This window comes from Crocuta crocuta, unplaced genomic scaffold (genome assembly GCF_008692635.1).
Source record: "Crocuta crocuta isolate KB4526 unplaced genomic scaffold, BGI_CrCroc_1.0 scaffold506, whole genome shotgun sequence".
Lineage (NCBI taxonomy): Eukaryota > Metazoa > Chordata > Mammalia > Carnivora > Hyaenidae > Crocuta > Crocuta crocuta.
In genome coordinates this window covers 1,431,283-1,450,224 of record NW_027528991.1, presented here as the reverse complement: position 1 = coordinate 1,450,224, position 18,942 = coordinate 1,431,283, and the positions used below count along the sequence as shown (strand labels likewise).

The window sequence follows — 18,942 nt, the reverse complement described above, 5'->3', positions numbered from 1 at the left end:
AGAGCAGCCAGCCGGCCTGTGCGGGCGTCTGCCGCTTTGTCTGACTGCTGCTTCTTGCCAAAGCTCAACACATTCTTTCTGGGTGACTTTTTAAATGAAAAATGAATTTCCATGTTGGTTTACCTGTTCTTTACTCAGCAAAAATAGTCGTTGATCATGGCGCAGTCATTTTCTATGGTTTTCTCAAATTTAGGTTTTTATTTTTATTTTATTTATTTAGAAAATTTTTAGTGTTTATTTATTAAAATTTTTAAAAATGTTTATTTATTTTTGAAAGAGAGACAGAGCATGAGTGGGAGAGAAGCAGAGAGAGAGGGAGACACAGAATTGGAAGCAGCTCCAGGCTCCGAGCCGTCAGCACAGAGCCCGACGCAGGGCTCGAACTCAGGACCTGTGAGATCATGACCTGAGCTGCAGTTGGACGCCCAACCGACTGAGCCCCACAGGCGCCCCTCAGATTTAGTTTTTATATCTTGACTTCTTGGTGCAGGTAGAAGGCCGGCCTTCGCTCTGGACTTGTCTGGAACCTGAGTGCCTTCCGGCGGGCGGGGCAGCGCCAGGTCAGGAGGGTGGCCGTGGCCGAGGGTCAGCTGGCTGCAGGCTGGGTCTGCAGGTAAGGAGGGAACGTCCGCTGGAGACGGCCTCCAGAAGCCTCCAGAAGAAAGCATACTTTGCACAGCATGTGTGCACATGCATCTGTCCCGGAGGACGGATTCTCCAGGCCTGGGCTGGAGGCAGGGCGGCATCGGGAGGGGGGTGACATCGGGTGTCCTGGCCTGGCCTCCCCGCAGGTGCTGGGGCGGTGCAGGGGGAGGTGGGCTGAGCCAGGCCTGGACCCAGGCTGTCCCCCTGCCCTCCGAGGAAGGGGGGCCCTGGAGCCACGGGTGTGTCGCTGAGCGCTTGGGCCACGTCTCTGGTCCAGCGGCTCCTGGCTGCACAGCCTGGACTCATGAGCCCTGAACTCACATGATGTGGCTGAAATGCACGTGAACCTTATACCATGTGGGCTGTGTCTCCACAAAGCTGTGAAAATTGTATTTTACTTTAAGCGTCTTACTGAGTTTATTCAGATGCTTTTCCTGTCGATCAAGGATAGTTTCCTTTCGACAACCCTGCCGTGGGTGATCCTTCTTCAGACTTTTCTTAAATCCCATGTAACCCCTGTTACGTGAGAAGAGTTACCGTACATGTGATGAAACTAGCGAAGAGGTGCAGGCTCCTGTGTATTCTCAGAGCAGGAATTATGTTTTCTTTCTTTCTTTGTTTTTATATTTTTTAATGTTTATTCTTGAGAGACAGAGACAGAGCATGAGCAGGGGAGGGTCAGAGAGAGAGGGAGACACAGACTCTGAAGCAGCTCCAGGCTCTGAGCTAGCTGTCAGCACAGAGCCCAACGCGGGGCTCGAACCCACGAGCTGCGAGATCATGACCTGAGCCGAAGTCAGACGCTCAACTGACTGAGCCCCCCGGGCGCCCCCAGTAGTTATGTTTTCTGTGTAAATAAATGCATTTGAACAGAAGCTTCAGAGCACCTGCAGCGAGCTGTCCGTGTGCGCTTCTGCTGTCCCGTTTGATCAGTCCCAACACTGAGCAAAATCAGGCCAGAGGCAAGTGCCAGGACACTGACCCAGGTTTGTGCCCAGCCCGCGATTGGAAGCCTCCAGGGCCCTCCTGTCCCACAGCGGTCAGAGCAGGGGAGGAGCGTGTGGGGTCGGCCTCTCTCAGCCCTGCTGTGCGTCGAGTCGCCCCGTCGCGCGTGCTTGTGTGCGTGTGTGTGTGTGTGTGTGTGTGTGTGTGTGTGTGTGGCTGTTGGGGTTAGTGACCTTCAAGGCCCTGCTCTCAGCGCCCTGCTCTCAGCGCGTGTGGATGCTCTGTGGAGACCTAGACGGGCCAGCGCCCCCGCACAGGGACGGAGCCCCGCCTCACAGCTGCTCCGGGCGCTGGTGTGACTGTGGAGTTCGGGGGTGCAGCGCTCACCTCCGCACACGCGGCAGACGTTTCTGAGGGGCCACGTTAACGTTGGGACGCGCGAGCAGTCTCTCTGATGCTAGTGCTTTCCCGTGCTCTGCAAGGGCCTGGAGCCGGGGTGTCAGCAGCCGTGACAGTGAGGTCCTGCGAGCTTGCGGTCTGGACAGGACAGCTCTGGGCTCCTGGCCGACGGGGCCCTTTCTTGTGACATGCTCCTGGAGGACACGGCCGGGCAGCTCGGCCTTCCGTGGGCAGCCACACTCCCAGCCGTGGCCCCCCTGCCCCCCACTGGTAAAGGAATCTTTATCCTGAGCTCAGGGTTTTCCAGGACATTGTCTCTGGCTCTTGTAGTGACATCAGAGGGAAGTGATTTTGGTAGTGTCTCTGGAAGACTTCACCCTCTGGAAATCCCTCAGTGAGTGGTGCGTCCCCAGCAGGGCAAGTGGGCAGCGCCCACGGTGCGTGGGCCTCAGTAGGGGTGACCAGCTGTGCTTTGTAAACAGATGCGGCTTCACCGGTTCACACAAACATGAAGGTTTGGCTGGTTGAGGGCAGGAGAGGGAGCATTAGAATTCATAGGGTCAGGGTTTGGATTTGGAAGCGATTTTCTAAATCTTTCTGTTTGTAAACGGTGTCCCGAAATCAATAAACTTTTGTCGCTCAGAGCACCATGCAAAGTCAGGCTCTGCACCAAAACCCACATCCCAGGCCGTTGTGGTAAAACCTCAGCGGGGCCCCAGGCTCCCTCCCGACACAGCTGGCTGGTGACATGACATTTAGGGAGACGGAGGGCGCCTACCGCGTTATATGTGCTGCCCAGGGCCCCGATCTGCAGTCTCATTGGAAATGCTTTCTCATCCCTTCGAGAAAGTTGAATGGAAATTTCCAGACCATTCAAGGAAATTCTGCCTGTGTCTTTTTCCTGCTGTCTGGGCTGGAGGGCGACGTGAGCATCAAGTCCTGTGAGCTCCATGTGCTTGTGGAAGCTAAACACACGTTTTGTGGATGTTTGTGTCCCCAAAACTGGTCCGAGGGAGCACGTGTTCGGGTTCATGCAGAGGTGCTCCCGGTGTGGCTGCGGGCTGGCGGCCACTAGCNCTGGGATCCCAGAAAGTGTTTCTCTGACATCTTATTTTTCAATGAAGTCATATTAAATGCATCTGAGGCCATGGATCCCCAGACGCTGAAGGTTAGCAAGAAACCTGGACTCTCCATGCTGCATGGGGCTCTTCCAGGATAATTTTTACCGAAACATAAAAAAAGGCAAGAAATGGGAAATGTGAGATTCTAGGAGCTCCTTACACGCACGCCCCGTGGGCTTTACTTACTTTTATGGAGATGCTGACGTGTGTGCAAGGAGCTTGTTGAAGTGCTCCCTCCAGGACCGCGAAGGCGCCGCGGGTGGGGCGGGGCCGCTGTGGGTCCCCTCGCTGATTTCAGTGACACTTCCCACCTTGTTGGGGCTGCCGATGGCTGGGGCCTGTGGCGTCTGGAGCTGCCGGCGACTGGATGGTAAGTCTTCTGCCACATGAGATTTTACATACGAGCTTCGTGCAAAGAGAAGGAGAGGCAGGCCCGTTCCCTCCGGGGCGCCAGCGAGGCCACACCGCGGAAAGAGGGTGGTTTCTTAGGAACAAAATCGTGTTTTGTGCGTTTCGTTTTTTAAACTAGCGCTGGAGGGCGCGTGGGGGGCCTTCCCCTGGGAAGTACCAGAGGGGGATGTGTGGGTCCTGCTGGAGAGCCGTCTCGCCCGCCCCCGCCGCCTGCTGCCAGCCCCCCTGCTGTCCCCTGTCTTTCGCGGGTCATCAAGGCCAGCTGGTGACCCAGCCATGTTGACCCCGCGGGGCCTCTGTCCTCTGGCGGAAGCGCGTTTGACGCATGAGGTTTCCAGTCTGGTCCTGGCACCCCGGGGTGACTGACGCTCAGATGCTGCCCCCAGTCCTGATGGGGACGGTGGAGAGAGACCCAGGCTTCCGCGGCCCGCCTGGGAGGGATGCGCGTGGGGGGTGCCTCGGGTTCCGGGCGTCCAGCGGTCAAGGCTTCGGTGGTGGGGGCAGAGGCGTGCGGCTGGGAGCCGTGCCGGTGCCGCGCGGGGCCTCCTCTCCTGCATCCGCTGCCCGTGCTGGCGCCCGTCACGAGTCTGCGTGCTGCACGGCCACCCTTCTCCCTCCTCTCCAGGTACGTGTGAGTGTGAGTGTGTGTGAGCACATGTCTGGGGTGTGAGCATGTGAGCGTGAATGCATATTTAGAGGTGTGTGTACATGGCTGTGAGTGTGTGTCTGGGTATGATTGTGGGCACATGTCTGGGTGTGAGGGTGTGTTTCTGGGTGTGAGTGCGTGATTGTGGGCACATGTCTGGGTGTGAGGGTGTGAATGTGAGGGTATGTCTATGAGTATGTATGGGTGTGATTGTGGGAACATGTCTGAGTGTGAGTGTAATAATGTGGGCGTGAGTGTGTGTGTGGGTGTGAGTGTGTGTGAGTGTGTCTAGGTATGAGTGTGATTGTGGGCACATGTCTGGGTGTGAGTGTGTGAGTGTGAATGTGAGTGTGTGTCTGGGTGTGAATGTAGTTGTGGGCATATATCTGGGTGAGTGTTTGGGTGTGTCTGGGTGTGAGTGTGTTTGGGTATGAGTGTATGGGTGTGAGTATGTAACTGGATGTGTCTGGGTATGCGTGTGTACTTGTGGATGTGTCTGGGTGTGAGTGTGAGTGGGTGTGAGTGTGTGAGTGTGAGCATGGGTCTGAGTCCCTCTGTGCCCTATGACACCGCACACAAGTGCACACACTGCCAGTCTGAGCTGGGTCACCAGCACATTCTCTCGTGTGTTGGGGGCACCGGGCTGGCTGCTCCCCTCCTCCCACGACGTCAGCGCCTCCCACTGAGCGGGAGGGTTGAGGGTTGAGGTTTACGGCTTAGAAGGTGGCGGCTCTTGCTGCTGTCGATCAGGTTAGACGACCTGGAACAAGTGAGCGAGTTTCCGGTGAGCGTCTCGGCCTTCTGCACACTGAATGGTTTCCGCCGTTTGCACATGGATGCGCCGTGGTTCCGATGCTGTGGTTTCTCAGCTGGGACGTGCTGCTGCATCAGGTCCACTCGCAATCGGTGCCGCGCTGCTGACCGCACAGAGAGCCAGCGCCTGGTCCTGGACTAGAGATCCAGACACACTGTTCAATAAGAAAGAAGAAAAGAAAGAGTGTTGGCAAGGTTTGGCGGTGATTCCAGATCGGACTACGTCACATCGAGGGGACACTCGTGGTACCGACTCAGGTCAGATCACGTCTTGTTTTCGAGACCCACGGAGACTGGCGACGCTGGGGTCAGGAAGGCCGAGGCTCCCATGCTGGCCCTACCCGTGGGGCTTCAGACGAGATAGCCTCTCACCTTCCGGTCTCCTCCCGTGAAGACCCTTGTCCGCCGTCGCGGGTTCTGAGATGCCACCCGTGAAGGTCAGCTGGCTCTCTGACCCTGTACAAACAGCCCATCAGTGCCGTTCCTTCTCTTCCTGTGGAAGCAGACTGAGCTCACCCTTGACTGTTTGTTTCCGAGACATTTGTGGAACGGCTGTGCACACACACGCAGAAATACCCGGTGCAAAACACATCGCGCATCCCCCCCCACATCCCGCTCCGCTCCTGGATTCACAGGGAGAGCGAGTCAGATGTGCAGACGGAGCTCGGTTCCGTAAAAACCCGTGGGAGCCTTGGGAGAAGAGGAGGCGTCGAGGTCCTGCCTGGGAAGGCGGTGGGTGCGTCCTGGGGGTGGTGGGCGGGAGGCTGAGGTTAGCGTGGGGATGGGGGGGACCATCCCAGCGGGCCGTACGCCCGCAGCCTGGGTGGGGTGATTGCAGGAGGGACGCTGGCCTGGTAGGAGAAGATGAAGCCCCGGGCGGAGGGGAGGGAGGGCTTAGGATGGAGGGTAGGGGTGGCGGGGGGCCTGGCTCCCGCCAAGCGCTGGGGCGTCACGGAGGCGGGGGCTGGTGCCCTAGGCCCAGCAGGAGGCAGGAGGAGGAGGTGTCTGGGACCAGGCTTGGGGGGTCCTGGGCGTGAAGACCTGCGTCTGTGGGGTGATGCTGGATGCCAGGCTCCTCGTGTGCTCCGTGTCTGAAGAGTCGGCTGTGTCCGATGTGGGGAGTCCGTCCGGGCCTCGTGGTGACTGTGGTGACACGCATATGCTGTGACCGGCACGTTTTACATTCGTCATTCATCACGCGCTAGCTGAGATTGTGAATCGAGACATATTCGAGGGCACAGAACACGAGCCTGCCACGTGTCGTTGGGCGTTTGGGGTATTTACTCTTTGCTGTTGCTTTTAGTAGCTCACGCTTTTTTCTTGCTTTACTATCGACACATGTCCACGGGGTGATGGGTACATCCTTACACATTTTCCAGAGGTTCGAAGTGTTTTATAAGTTAAAAATAAAATGCGTAAAGAATGATTTTTTAAAAGAAAGGGAGCCCAGATTGACTGTAGATGTTTGGGAATAGAAGACCGCATCGAGCTCCTATATAATCATTACCCAGAGACTAAACTTGGATGAAACTTTGCAGGACTGACATGTTGCAATCTTGTCTGGTGTGTGTGTGTGCGTGTGTGTGTGCGCGCGCGTGTGTGTGTGCATGCGCATGTGTAGTGCATATAAAATCGGGATCCATTGTACACTTCCATTTTAATTATTTTTGTTTGAAAATACTTTTTATACATTTATGTGATTTTAACGGGTTGCCATATTTTTTAAAAATATTTTTAAAATTTATTTCCAGGAGAGAGAGAGANCCACCCAGGCGCCCCTCGGGTTGCCGTATTTTTGATGCATGCATTTAATAGCAGTTTATTTATCCAGGCTTCTACTGCTGGATGTTTAATTCTTTCAGGTTTATTTTGCTTTTAGAAACGATATTGCTGTGAGCAAACCTTGCATAAATATGTGCTTTTCTGATTTTTTTCTTCACATATCTCGTGGAATGGAATTGCTGTGACCGACATTTTGAAGGCTTCTAATACACTTTGTAGAATTAGTCACAGTTCCCGTGTCTGTGATGCACTTAGCAGCGTCGGATCTAAATGAGTCACTGCTTTCAGCTCAGAATCAGCAAATCTGCCTTCCTTGGTTTTTGATCTAAGAATCTATGTTTCTTATATAGACTTGTGTGTGCAGTGCCGGAGGTCTTCACACCTTTACCTGAATAAGGATGAACCGAATCCAGGTTATTCTGGGTCTCAGTGAAGGTCAGTGAGGTTTAGAAGCTCGGCCCCACAGCTTGTTTTCACGGGGCTCCGCGCTTTTCCAATCCCGGGGTCCCGTCAGAGCAGAGGGGCTCAGACCCTGGCCCAGCAGTCTTTCCTGGGGTCACTCCAGGCCACTCGAGGACGAAACCGGGGATGGCTGAGATCGACCTCCAGATCCGTACGTGTGGACCGTACGTGAGGCCGCTGGGCACACGCCCGCTCAGTCCCGCCTCGTTCCTTGGGCTCCCGGGCACCACTCTTCACCCGTTACATCTGCAGCGTGTGCGAGTGTGAACTTTGGGCTCGTCACGCGCTGTGTATTTAGATGGACTTCCAATCGTTTATTTCTCATTTCTAAGTATTTTTATAGCTTGTTTTCTCTCAAGAGCGTTGACAAGGACAGCTGAAAGTTCTGGATGGATAACCGAGCGCTCTCTCGGTCTGCGGACGTTCCCGGGGCTGGTTAGCAAGGAGGGGAGGGAGCAAGAACACGCCCGAGGCACAGAGCTTGGAGGTCCTCGCCGTGTGCCTGGCGGGAGAGAGTGCGTGTGTGCGTGCAAGGGAGGGGGGAATGTCCTAGACATGATGTCCTAAAAGTGCTACCCCCTGGGGCCCCTGGGGGGCTCAGTTGGTCGAGCGACTCCTGATTTCAGCTCAGGTCAGGATCCCGGGGACTGAGCCTCGTGTCTGGCTCCGTGCTCAGCATGGAGCGAGCCTGCCTGGGATCCTCTCCGGATTCTCTCTCGCTCTGTCCCTCTGCCCTAGTCGTGCGCACACTTTCTCTCTCTCTAAAAAAAAAAATGGAGAAAGAAAGCGCCATCCGCGAATACGCTTGCTGATTCGAGGTGTGAGGAGGTGCTGAGTAGTGACTCAGCCGCCCCACTCTCCTCCTGCAGCCTGTGCTCTACAGGGTCGTCACGTGTCACATGCCTCTTGGCCCAGATTCTCCGTGAGAAACACGTCTCCCCCGAACCCCGCCACTCTCGTTTTCTCCCCCAGCACGTGGGACGCTCATTGTTCTTCATGCTGTGGATCCAAGGCAGCCGCGCGGGCCCCGGCCCCCAGTGCCTGGGAGGCAAAGTGGGGCGCTGTCACCTGTGTGCCTTACGCCTGCGTGTGCCTGAGGTCGGACGTTAGGAGTGACGCCCCGAGTCTTGGGCCACGGCTCCTGGACTTGGAGACCTTCCGTCCAGTTGGGAGCAAAGGCATAAAGACGTGGAATGACCAGAGAACAGTCTGGAGCATCTCTTTGTCTGTGTGGTTCGGACAGTGACTGTTGAAGGGGTTCGGATAAAGACGGGGTGATTGTGGCTGGGCTGGTGCACCATGGCTTGGGGGGCAGAGGGTTCGCGGAGTTGCCAAAGCAGTGTGACGTCTGCCGCATGCAAGGTCGGCATGGTTAGGGTCGCATTATGACGCAGGTCAGAGGGTGGCTGAAAGTAGGTGTTTCTAGAACGGGGTGGGGATGACACACTGGGCTCGAGGTCTGTGTGTGCAGCGTGGCCGCAGGCTGACAGGGATGGGTTCACCTGAGGCAGCCGTCCAGCCGTCCTTCGAGCATCATGTGCCATGTGCGGGACAGAGAGTGGTCTGTAGGGGGAGCTCGCCTTCCCTGGGAGGGGGGTCCTGACACCAGCCCGAGGGGTGTGGCTGGCGCCCAGCATGCCTCCTAGTGCATCAAGCCCCCCCCCGCCACGCTTCTGACGCAGTGGTGTCCAGGCCGGGGCCGTGGGTGTGAGGCCAGAGGGTGCTCGTGTTTCTATTGTGTTCAGCTAACTGGTGTGTTCATGTGTGTACCACGTGGGGGCTGACAGAAGGCGGCAGCGGGCGCCGGAGCTGGGGACGCGAGAGAACCCATCTCCTGAGACACGCAGGGCCACCGGCTGCAGGGACCCTCTGTCTGTACCTGCTGGTGGGACAGGGTTTAGTTGGGGCGGCTGTCACCTGGTCCTGGGGCAGCTATCACAGTATCCGGGGGCGGCTGTCACAGTGTCCCAGGAGGCTGTCACATGGTCCCGGGGCGGCCATCACACAGCCCTGGGGCGACTGTCACACTGTCCTGGGGGCGGTTGTCACACTGTCCCAGGAGGCTGTCACAGTGTCCCAAGGCGGCTGTCACACTCTCCTGGGGCAGCTGTCACAGTGTCCCAGGGTGGCTGTCACACTCACCTGGGGTGGCTGTCACATGGTCCCAGGGCGGCTGTCACAGTGTCCCAGGGCGGCCATCACACTCTCCCGGTGTGGCCGTCACACTCTCCCGGGGTGGCTGTCACGTGGTCCTGGGGGCAGCTGTCACACTGTCCCAGGAGGCTGTCACAGTGTCCCAGGGCGGCTGTCACATGGTCCCGGGGCAGCCGTCACACTGTCCCAGGAGGCTGTCACAGTGTCCCGGGGCGGCTGTCACACTCTCCCGGGGCGGCCGTCACGCGGTCCTGGGGGCGGCTGTCACACTGTCCCAGGAGGCTGTCACAGTGTCCCGGGGCAGCCATCACACTCTCCTGGGGCGGCCGTCACACGGTCCTGGGACAGCTGTCACCACAAACTCCCTTGGACACGCAGGTCTATTCTCTCCTGGTTCTGCGGCCGGAAGGCCGGGAGCCAGGAGCCTGCAGGGTGAGGCTGGGGGGAACCTGCCCCCGGCCCCTGTCCGGCTTCTGGAGTTCACGGCGCCTTTGAGGCTCTGGGCTTGAAGACGCGTCGCCCCATCGTTCGCGTGCACAGGTTGCCCTCCCCGTGCGCCTGTCAGTGTGCCGACCGCCCTGTTTCATAGGACGGCCCGTCATAGGGGACTGAAGGCTCGTCTTCCTTCCACACGACTCCGTTAGCTTAGTTAACGACGTCTGCAACAGCACCATTTCTGAAGGTGGTGGAGTTCGCACTTCACATACGGGTCTGGGGGACCCACCAGTCAGTGGGTGAAGGATCCACCCTAATCGAGAGTAACCTCGTCTTGAGGTGATCATGTCAGCAAAGACTCAATTTCCAAATATGGTCCCAGTCACAGGTACCAGGGGTTCAGACTGAGTTTTTCTGGGGGGACGCAGCTCAACCCACAACAACGTCTATGAAGCACACTTGACCTGATTCCTTCCCTTGCCCTTCAGCTCTGAGGCTCAGGTTCGCGGGTCTGTGAGCTTGAGGCAGTGAGAGGACAGCGGGGGCGATGGGGACTCGGCTGCTCAGACCGCGCGGCGCACTGTTCCGTGTCTTGGAGAGAAGAGCGCGGTCATTTGCACAGTAGTACAGACTGTTGTGTGCCAGAAGGAGGTGGCTGCAGAGCAGGTCACGGTCCTTGTGCAAGGGGCTGATGACCCGTAAGCAGCATAAAGAGCACCCTCCCACCCTGGGGTGCGCCTTCCCGCCTTCTGCCCCTCCCCCCATGCACCCTCCCCCCTACCCCCCCACTTCCTGCCCTGGGTGCACCCGCCCACCTCCCTGCCCCAGGGCACGACAGGACTTGGGGACAAGCCCTCGGCCAAAAGGGGTTTCAGATTTTAGAACTTGGTGGGATGTGAGAAATCCTCTGATGCCCCAGTTTTCTAAACGATCCACTTTGAGTTGGGATAGAACTGCCCCAGGGGCAACTTAGGTGGACAGAAGGCAGCTGGGCAAAGATGGCGGCCGTGCTGCTGGCTTGTTAGGGAGGCAGCCAGGGAGGCACAGGCTTCTCACGGGGTGTGTCCCCCTCTTCACGGGGCGTGTCCCCCTCTTGACGGGGTGTGTCCCTCCTCTTCAGGGTGTGTGTCCCCCTTCACAGGGTATTCCCCCCTCTTCAGTGCCCTTTACTGAGGCCACGAACTCACAGTAGCCAGGCCGAGGGGCTCTGGGGTTTGCGGTCCCCTCTTGCACTGGGGCGGGTCATGGAGGGCCCCCCGCGCCTGCTGGAGCGTGTTCATGCTTCACTGGAACAGGGCAGGGAACGTGCTTTCCTCATGAAGGGTGTCCCCGTGTAACTCTGGGCGGGTCACTCCTGACAACGGGAAATATTTCTGGGTCATCCTGTAGAACCCGCAGTGGGTGAGCCCAGGTCATGGTGATCGCTCTCCTATCGCGCCCCCCTATGCTGTTTCTGAGCCGCGCGGGGCTCCTGACCTGGGTCTGGTTGACGCTGGGTGAACTGGATTAGTGAAGAAGCCAGAGGCCAACAATGCTGACTGGGAAATGGACTTTATTTTATTAAAATGACAGTGTAACTTGTGTATGTGAAGTAGTGGATGCTAAGATCGTTTCCCGAGCATGTGAAGACTGGCATGAGAGTCAAGGGCAAGAAGGATGTGTCTTTCAGCACCAGTGTTGGGGGTCAGGGGGCCTGAAATCTCCCGCTGGAGTCAGGCCGAGCCCGTATGTGTCGGAAGATCAGAACTGTCATTACTACTAATTAAGTGTTTCATGAAAACTTAAATCGAAGCATCGATTGGATACTGGAGGTAAAATCCATGTACGTATGAGCTGCGGGGATGTTTCCATCTTATCAGACACGGATGCAGAAGAGCCGTTTGAGTTGACGTAATTGTGGTTTTCTTTTTCTATTTTCCAAGAGCTACAGCCATGTTGGCCGTGTTAGAAATACTGAAACCAGGTGGGAACTGACCACAGAAGATTATAGACCCGGGGAGGGTACTCTGTGCTGCCGGTGTCTTCAGTCCTTTCCGGAGCAAATCTGGATGCCACGAACTAATCAGCAGTACCGTCCGTGACGGCCGGAGAGCCGGGCACACATCCCCCAGCCCTTCTTCCATGAACTGGTGTCCTCACCGGACAAGTCAGTCTCCTAATTTATCAAATTCCTTTGCTTAACTAATCTCTGTATTTTAGTTTGTTCTAATGCTGAATTTGCTTCTGGAATTACAGATGATTTTATTTAGACACAATAACGTTTTCTCCATCTTTTACTCATGCGTGAAACATTGCACATTGTATTTGAAGGGGAAATTCCTTGTGGAGGCAAAAATAAGTCCCCTTCCGTCTCACGTGGAAATGCCCGCTGTCATCAGAGACGTGGGTGTCAGCTTGTCCTTCCGGCGAGAACGCCTGGCCCGGACGCCGTCTCCTCAGGACAGAACACAGAGGCGTGGAGCCCCGTGGAGTCCGCTTGGTGTCATCCAGCTGCACCGCGAGGGGCGTCTCTTGATGTCCCCGTGCTGCGCCGGGCCTTGTGGGGTCCAGCGGGACTGTACGGGGGAAAGTGCCCCTGGACGTTTTCCTGAGCCGCTTGTACGTGTTGGGAAGCTTGATCCACGGAAGACACCCCGAGTTGGAATGAAGACAGGTGGATGGAGTGTTTCGATGCTCAGAAGTGCCTCTGAGGGCCCCGGGCTGAAACACTGATCCTTATTGGCGGAGCTGTGTTAACAACCCAATTCCCATTACTTTGTGCACGATACTGTGTAGCTCTGCACAGTGGTGACAGCTAGTGTTTTGTGAATGGTCGACAGCTCTAATCCAAGTGACAGGTTTCCAGAACCAAAGGAAGACTTCAGTAGTGCCATCGGAGTATAAAGATGTCACCAGGGTGGACACTGCTGTGATAGTATTTGGCCCCGTAATAGTATCCTAGCTTAAAATTACATTCGTCTGAGATATTGATATCCAAGTTTTAGGTATGTTAAACCTTGGTTACTTAAAATTAGCGCTGGACAGGAGTTGATAGCGTGGGTATAAAGTGTATACATCCTGGCTTTCCGTCCCCAGTGAACTGGCAGCTAAGAACTCCTGTCCCACTAGACACATGTTGTTAAGAGCCTTCATCGTTGCTGCCGTTCTCGCTGGATTTGCCGCCCGGGATTGTGTGACGAGAACCCCTAATGGAATCACCCTTCAGAAAACGCAGCTGGACCCCACGCAGAGGCCACGTCTGCGAGGTTTGCCCCTCAACAACCGTGGCTCAGTAACTGTAGCGTGTTACAAGTGTGCATCCATCCCAATCCTATCGGAACAATCCTAAATTAAAGTTGTGTCTCTGTTTCCATTATAAACCTCACTGTTTTCTTGGTTTGACATGACTCCAGGCATTGGGTCCAAATCTTGGCGAGTCCGCTAAATAGTCCTACCAGATGCTGTTCGGAGCGGCTTTCCCTGGGAGGCGTTCCCTGGCAGAGCGCAGCGTCTGGGGCCAGGAGGCCGGACCCTGGGGTGGGCACGGGGGCAGTCCTGTCTTCCACCCTCAATAGGAGATTTTCGGGGACGGGAGTCTTCTCTTCCTCCCTCTCCTAGTTTTCTGAATTTAACACCTAGCGTTTCTCTGGACTTTCAGTGAAGTGCTTTCCTACGGAGAAGGAACCTATCAAAATCTTTTTGAGTAAATGAACCCACACTAGAAATATTTCCTGGAGACATCATCACGGCCAAGAAGAAGGGGGCAACTTGATAAGGGTGTTGGAACGTAGCAGTGCCCCTGACGGAGGGTGCAACTGATTGTCTGGGGCGGGGAGCCCAGGAGCGGACGTAATCTGAGGTATTGATCTCCTTATGTTGCTGTTCTGCTTTCTCCCAAAGCCGGAGCAGCCCAGTCCCCGAGCCCCGCCATCGGGGTGCAGCCGCTGATGGGCCCTAACCCCCGGGGCCTGCCTGGGAACCGGAGGTGTCAGTCGGCCCAGGCGATTCGGGGCAATCGTTCCCGGCCCCCAAGTTCCAGGGCTAATCAGCCCGGTGTGTCCAAGGATGTGTAGAGCCCGTGTGTGGTTGTGGGCTTGCCTCCAACAGGGATTTCAGTCGCTAAGTGAGCCACAGAATTAGGGACTCTGCACATCGAGGGAGTACCCCCCCCCCTTCAGGATGCAGCACATCCAGGGAGCACCCCTGGCTGGAGGCTGTGGGCTCTGGGAGACGCGTGGTGGTGAATTTGATTCTTTCCACGACCTTGCCTGTCTGACGCTACCTGACATTAACCCAGGGCCACGGTGGCTGATTCCAGTCAGCACTGTGGGACTGGCCTCCAGAGTTCTGACGTTTTCCTCCTCGGAGGAACCCGAACTTTTCTTTGTGTCTCTTCGGGACATTTAATTTCTCTGTAAAATGCAGGTGATGTGCATGGTGCTCTGAGTGCTTCATGGGGAAGATGCCTGGTTGGCAGTGACCCCAGAAGACCGCAGCGCCCGGGGGACTTCTGGGTGTGTGTCCCTGCGCATCCCCGCGTCCACTCAGACCCCGTGGGCCCCCCGGCTGCCCCCGCCCGCGCTCAGCTCCCGCACCTTCACCCTCGGCCCTGAAATGCCCATGCGTCCTTCAGAAACGACTTTGCTCCCTGCAGAGCCCTTCCATCCCCTTCCCTTGTAATTAAGGCATCTCTCTCTGCTCTGTAATTAAAGGTGTGAATTTCAACATAATTTTGTCAAAAGAAGATTCTTTTCTCAGCATTCTGGATTTGTGGCCTTACTAATATAGCCATGAATTGATTTTTATTTGTCTTTTTGCAACTGTTGGGAACATTGGGCTTTAGGGAGCGAGGCGCGTTACTCCTTGCTTCTGGATGGCGCTGTCGTCAAGCACTGTCCTCAGCGACAGAAACTCTGTCACCTGCCATTGACTCCACACACAGGTGCTCTCGGGGATGCACGGCTGCTGCGCAAGGAGCCCCTGCATTCAGATCCCACCTAGTTTTGATTGATTTCAACACAGATGCTGCCCATGGCTGATGGCTTCTGTGTTGGGCGCGCTGCGTGTCCCGAACATTCTGGGCGATTTGCAGGGTCCTGCTCCCCAGCCTTCAAGTTCTGCTGAAACACGGCTGGCTTGTAGGAGGCGCGCAGACTGGAGCAGGGAGCTGAGCCTGGCGGGAGGGGGCGCGGACACCCCGGCAGAGGTGTTGGTGATGGACTACAGAAGCAGCCAGCAGGGCGAATGCGGGGCTTCCAGAACCGTACCCACCGATCTCAGAGACTGTGCTCACGCATTTCAGCGATGACGGTAATTTTCCGTGCTGGTGTGACGGCACCAGCTGCACCAGCGTTAGAGGTTTCAGGAGCTGCGTTTCAAGCGACTGTGAAGAGAATTCCCTTGGAAGGGACCCCGTGCCTTGGCTCTCTGCTAACATAAACCAAGACTGTTAAAAAATGTGAGGAATCTGTTCTCATGTGTAAACCAAGGTGAGAGGGGAAAAGCCATCTTCCACTTCTGATGACGCCCGACATGAGCCAGCACCCAGTGCCCTTCAAGCCAGAAGATGAAAACCGCCAGGGAGCCGGGAAGGCGGACGGAAGGGCACTTTGTCACTGACCCTCCGACCCCCCCCTCCACGCATCCTTCTGAGGTTTCTTTCAGAAAACGCTTCCTGTGTGTGTGGTGAATATCACAGCCCTGGGGTCAACGCCTGGAGAAAGACGACCCAGCCCTGGCGCCTGCGGGTCAAGGACCCTGATGTGTGTGCTCGTGCTGTGACCTCCCCTGGGACCCTCTGTCTCTTCATCAGTCACATGAAGCACCTGAGCATGCTGTCCTCTGAGAGCCTCGGTCTCTTCATCGGTGCTCCTGAGAGCTCCCCACCTCAGCCCCGGGCCCCGGCGGCATTCCCCCTGAAGGGTCGCCTTGCACTTGCCCCCCATCCCCCGGGGCATGTGAGCAGTGGGCATTTGGTTCTTTGTATCACAGAGTAAGGCTCTGGCCTTTGTGCATGGGTTCCTTTCACCTCGGGGTGTGGTAGTTGTGTTGGTGGGGATGAGTGTGGGAGGGATGCAGGTCTCCTGCCCCTCATTTCCTCCGAGGGGTCCTCTCTGTTCCGTGGTGGGTGGAGCAGGATCCTTGCTGCCCTGGACCCAGTGGACTGTCTCAGGTCTCACGGTCCGGCTCGTTCACGTGGCACATCCTTGTTAGAACCTGCTTTGTGCGTGGGCCCGTCCGGAGAGCCCCGCGGGCCGCCCCTGACCTTGTTAGCAGGCGAGCTTCCTGCCTGGGGGTGCGGCGGGCACACGTCCTGTCTGAGAAAGGGTGGGATCGAGAACGCAGGGAGAGCTAGGAGAGCTGGACGCCGCCGGGCACGTCGCTGGTGTTTGCGACACCGTGTGGGCGTCGCTGGGCATCAGCAACTGGACGCTGCTTGGTCTTCATCCGGAGAGGGAGGTCCCTGCCCTCACGCGGGGCGACCACTCTCCGCACTTGAACGCAAACGGGGAGAGCTGCGCGAGGCTTCCCGGCCCCTCCTGTTCCTCACGCCCGACTGGGTGGGCTTCCCGGGGCCGCGTGGGCGGGTGTGTCCTGTCCCCTGTCCCCCTTTGGCCGTGTCTGCAGTGGGAGCAAGGTCATTGCACGTGGTCCCCGCGGACGCCTGGCTGGGGTGCGTGATCTGGATCTCAGCTTTTGGACACGTTTCCCCCGCCTTGCAGGTCACTGCATATTCTCTAACCTGTATTTTAGTATAATTTGTGCTAAATGCTTCGCGATGAGCAGGAGCCCCAAAAAGGAACTGGCTGAGCGCCTTTGGAAATGTCATTTTATCAGTGAAATGCATCTGATCGTCCAAGGACCGCGAGGGCAAAGAGGACACCCGCGGCGGCCTGTTGGCCGCTCAGCGGAGGCTCCTGGGGCTTCCGGGTCCCCTAGAGCTCGGCTCTGAACACCGAGGCTGGTGGCAGTCAGGCTGTGCGGCAGCGCCCGGGGCACAGACCCCCCGGCATCCCCGCCACCTGGCCTAAGAGCACCACCCGCAGCGCCGCCCGCGAGCAGGCGCGGCCCGGCCCCTGCACGGTCACAGGGAATTCGCGGGTCCGCCCAACAGCGGGGTCCCGGCGTGGGGACCATCGCGTTCAGGACGCGGAGTGTGACATGGGCACCGTCCCTCTTTCCCGGGTTTATTCTTTTATTTTTGGAGATCCAGGAACACATATTTTAATTAGTTAATTAATTAATTAATGTTTTAGTTTATTGAAGTCGATGTTAGTTACCGTATCTGTGGTGTTGGTTTCAGGGGTGAAATTCCGTGGCTCATCACTCGCATAGGACACCCTGGGCTCCTCCCAACAAGCGCCCTCCTCAGTGCCCATCCCCCACCTAGCCCGTTCCCCCCCTTAATTCTCTGTATTTAAGAGTCTCTTATGGTTTGTCTCCCTTTGTTTCTATCTGATTTTATTTTTCCCTCCCTTCCCCTATGCTCATCTGTTTGTTTCCTAAATTCCACACATGAGTGAAATCATGATATTTGTCCTTCTCTGCCTGACTTATTTCACTCAGCATAACACCCTCCAGTTTGCCCACGTAGTTGAAATGGCAAGATTTCATTCTTTTTCACCGCCGAGTAATACCCCATTGTCCGTCTAAACCACATCTTTGTCCGCCGGTCAGTCGGACGCGTGGGCTCTTTCTATACTTTGACTATTGTTGATGGTGCTGCCCTTTCAGTTTTAGACTCTTCTCATTTAAAGGATTTTATCCTCTCACTGGGAGTTGCTCTCTCAGTAGAATGTTTGCTTTTGGTGCCTCCACGGGGCAGATCTGATATCTGGGCTTCTTCGTGCCGTGGCCTGGAGCTGAGGAAATGCCCACGAAGTACGGAGTGTGCGCAGAGGGTGGGGGAGAGCCAGCGACACTGTCGGGGTCACGGCAGACAGTGCCCAGCGTGTCTTCCCTCCTGAACTTGGCGTGTCTGTCCGTGGCCCTGGCTCGCCATCATTCCTGCGCCCTTCCGTCTGCTCAGATGCCTTCTCTTCCCTCGGCAATGTGCCCGCGTAATTCCATAGTGAGTTTCACAGGGTTATAGCAGTACAAGCATTTATTGAGCACCGACTGTAGACAGACACAGCGCTGGGTTTCCAAGGCCACACAGGTGAACAGACATCGTCTTTACCCTGTCGGGGTTGTGGTCCCAGGAGTTCTGAGCCCTTGGCCGCTGTCCACTGTCATGGTCTCCTGTGTCCCAGCCTTGTACTGTTTCACAAGGCGCTAGCCCGAGAAGAACATGTGAATTGTCGCGTAGTCGTTTGGCATGGCCCTTGACTCCCCTTGGGATTCTGGGTGAGAAACTGGCACTTTGTTGTGGCTTAAACTAATGAAGACAGAGCCCAAGGTCCAGCGGACCTTCTGGAAAGACCTTTGAGTGGCCAAAAGTACGGGGACAGCGTGTGGTGGAGGGTGTGATGTCTAAGAATGCAGCCAGCTCCAGTGAGTCTCTACGGGGCGTCTGTCGAATCCAAGTCTGCCGTGTGCAGACAGGTCAAGTCGTACCCGGAGGTAATGGCGAATGTTGACTAAGGTGATTTCGTTGTTGTTGCCAAAGTCTCGTATTAAGGTAACACCATCTGCATGATGTTTTACTAAGAAGAATTTTATAATAACCAAGTGCTCACTGAATCTCAAACAAACATAAGTCTGGAACAATTAATAACCCAAGAGATTTCTTGACTTACCTCCAAGAAGTGCTAAAAAGAAGCAAAAGTACATGAATATTCAAATTACTGTTGATGTGGAAGCAGGCAAGGAAAACAAAGAAGAAGGAGGGGTTNCTCAGCACAACACGTGGCCACCGAGTTGGGGGCTGGGGCCTCAGCCTCGCCCCGCAGCAGGCGGGCTCCAGGGAGGGGCCGAGGGAGTCCGGGAAACAAGGGGTCTGGGGACCAAAGCCAGCAGGGAGTCTCTAAAAGCACTTAGAGAAAGTCTTATGTCAGGGGCCCTGGGCGGCTCAGTCACTTGACTGTCTCACTCTTGATTTTGGCTCAAGTCATGATTCCAGGGTCGTGAGATCAAGCCTTGCATCAGGTTCTGCACTGAGCATGGAGCCTGCTTGAGATACTCTCTCTCTCTCTCTCTCTTTCTCTGTTT

General features: G+C 56.2%; 1 protein-coding gene across 1 annotated transcript in view; it reads left to right on the top strand.

The window, feature by feature from the left end:
* The first annotated feature begins 7,350 nt into the window (after window positions 1-7,350).
* SMOC2 (SPARC related modular calcium binding 2) overlaps window positions 7,351-18,942 on the top strand; it is a 117,382-nt gene continuing 105,790 nt past the window's right edge. Inside the window, 4 exon segments of the mRNA XM_077757381.1 lie at window positions 7,351-7,375; window positions 13,693-13,861; window positions 15,605-15,749; window positions 16,732-16,948. Of these exon segments, the coding sequence (XP_077613507.1) occupies window positions 7,351-7,375; window positions 13,693-13,861; window positions 15,605-15,749; window positions 16,732-16,948 (556 nt within the window).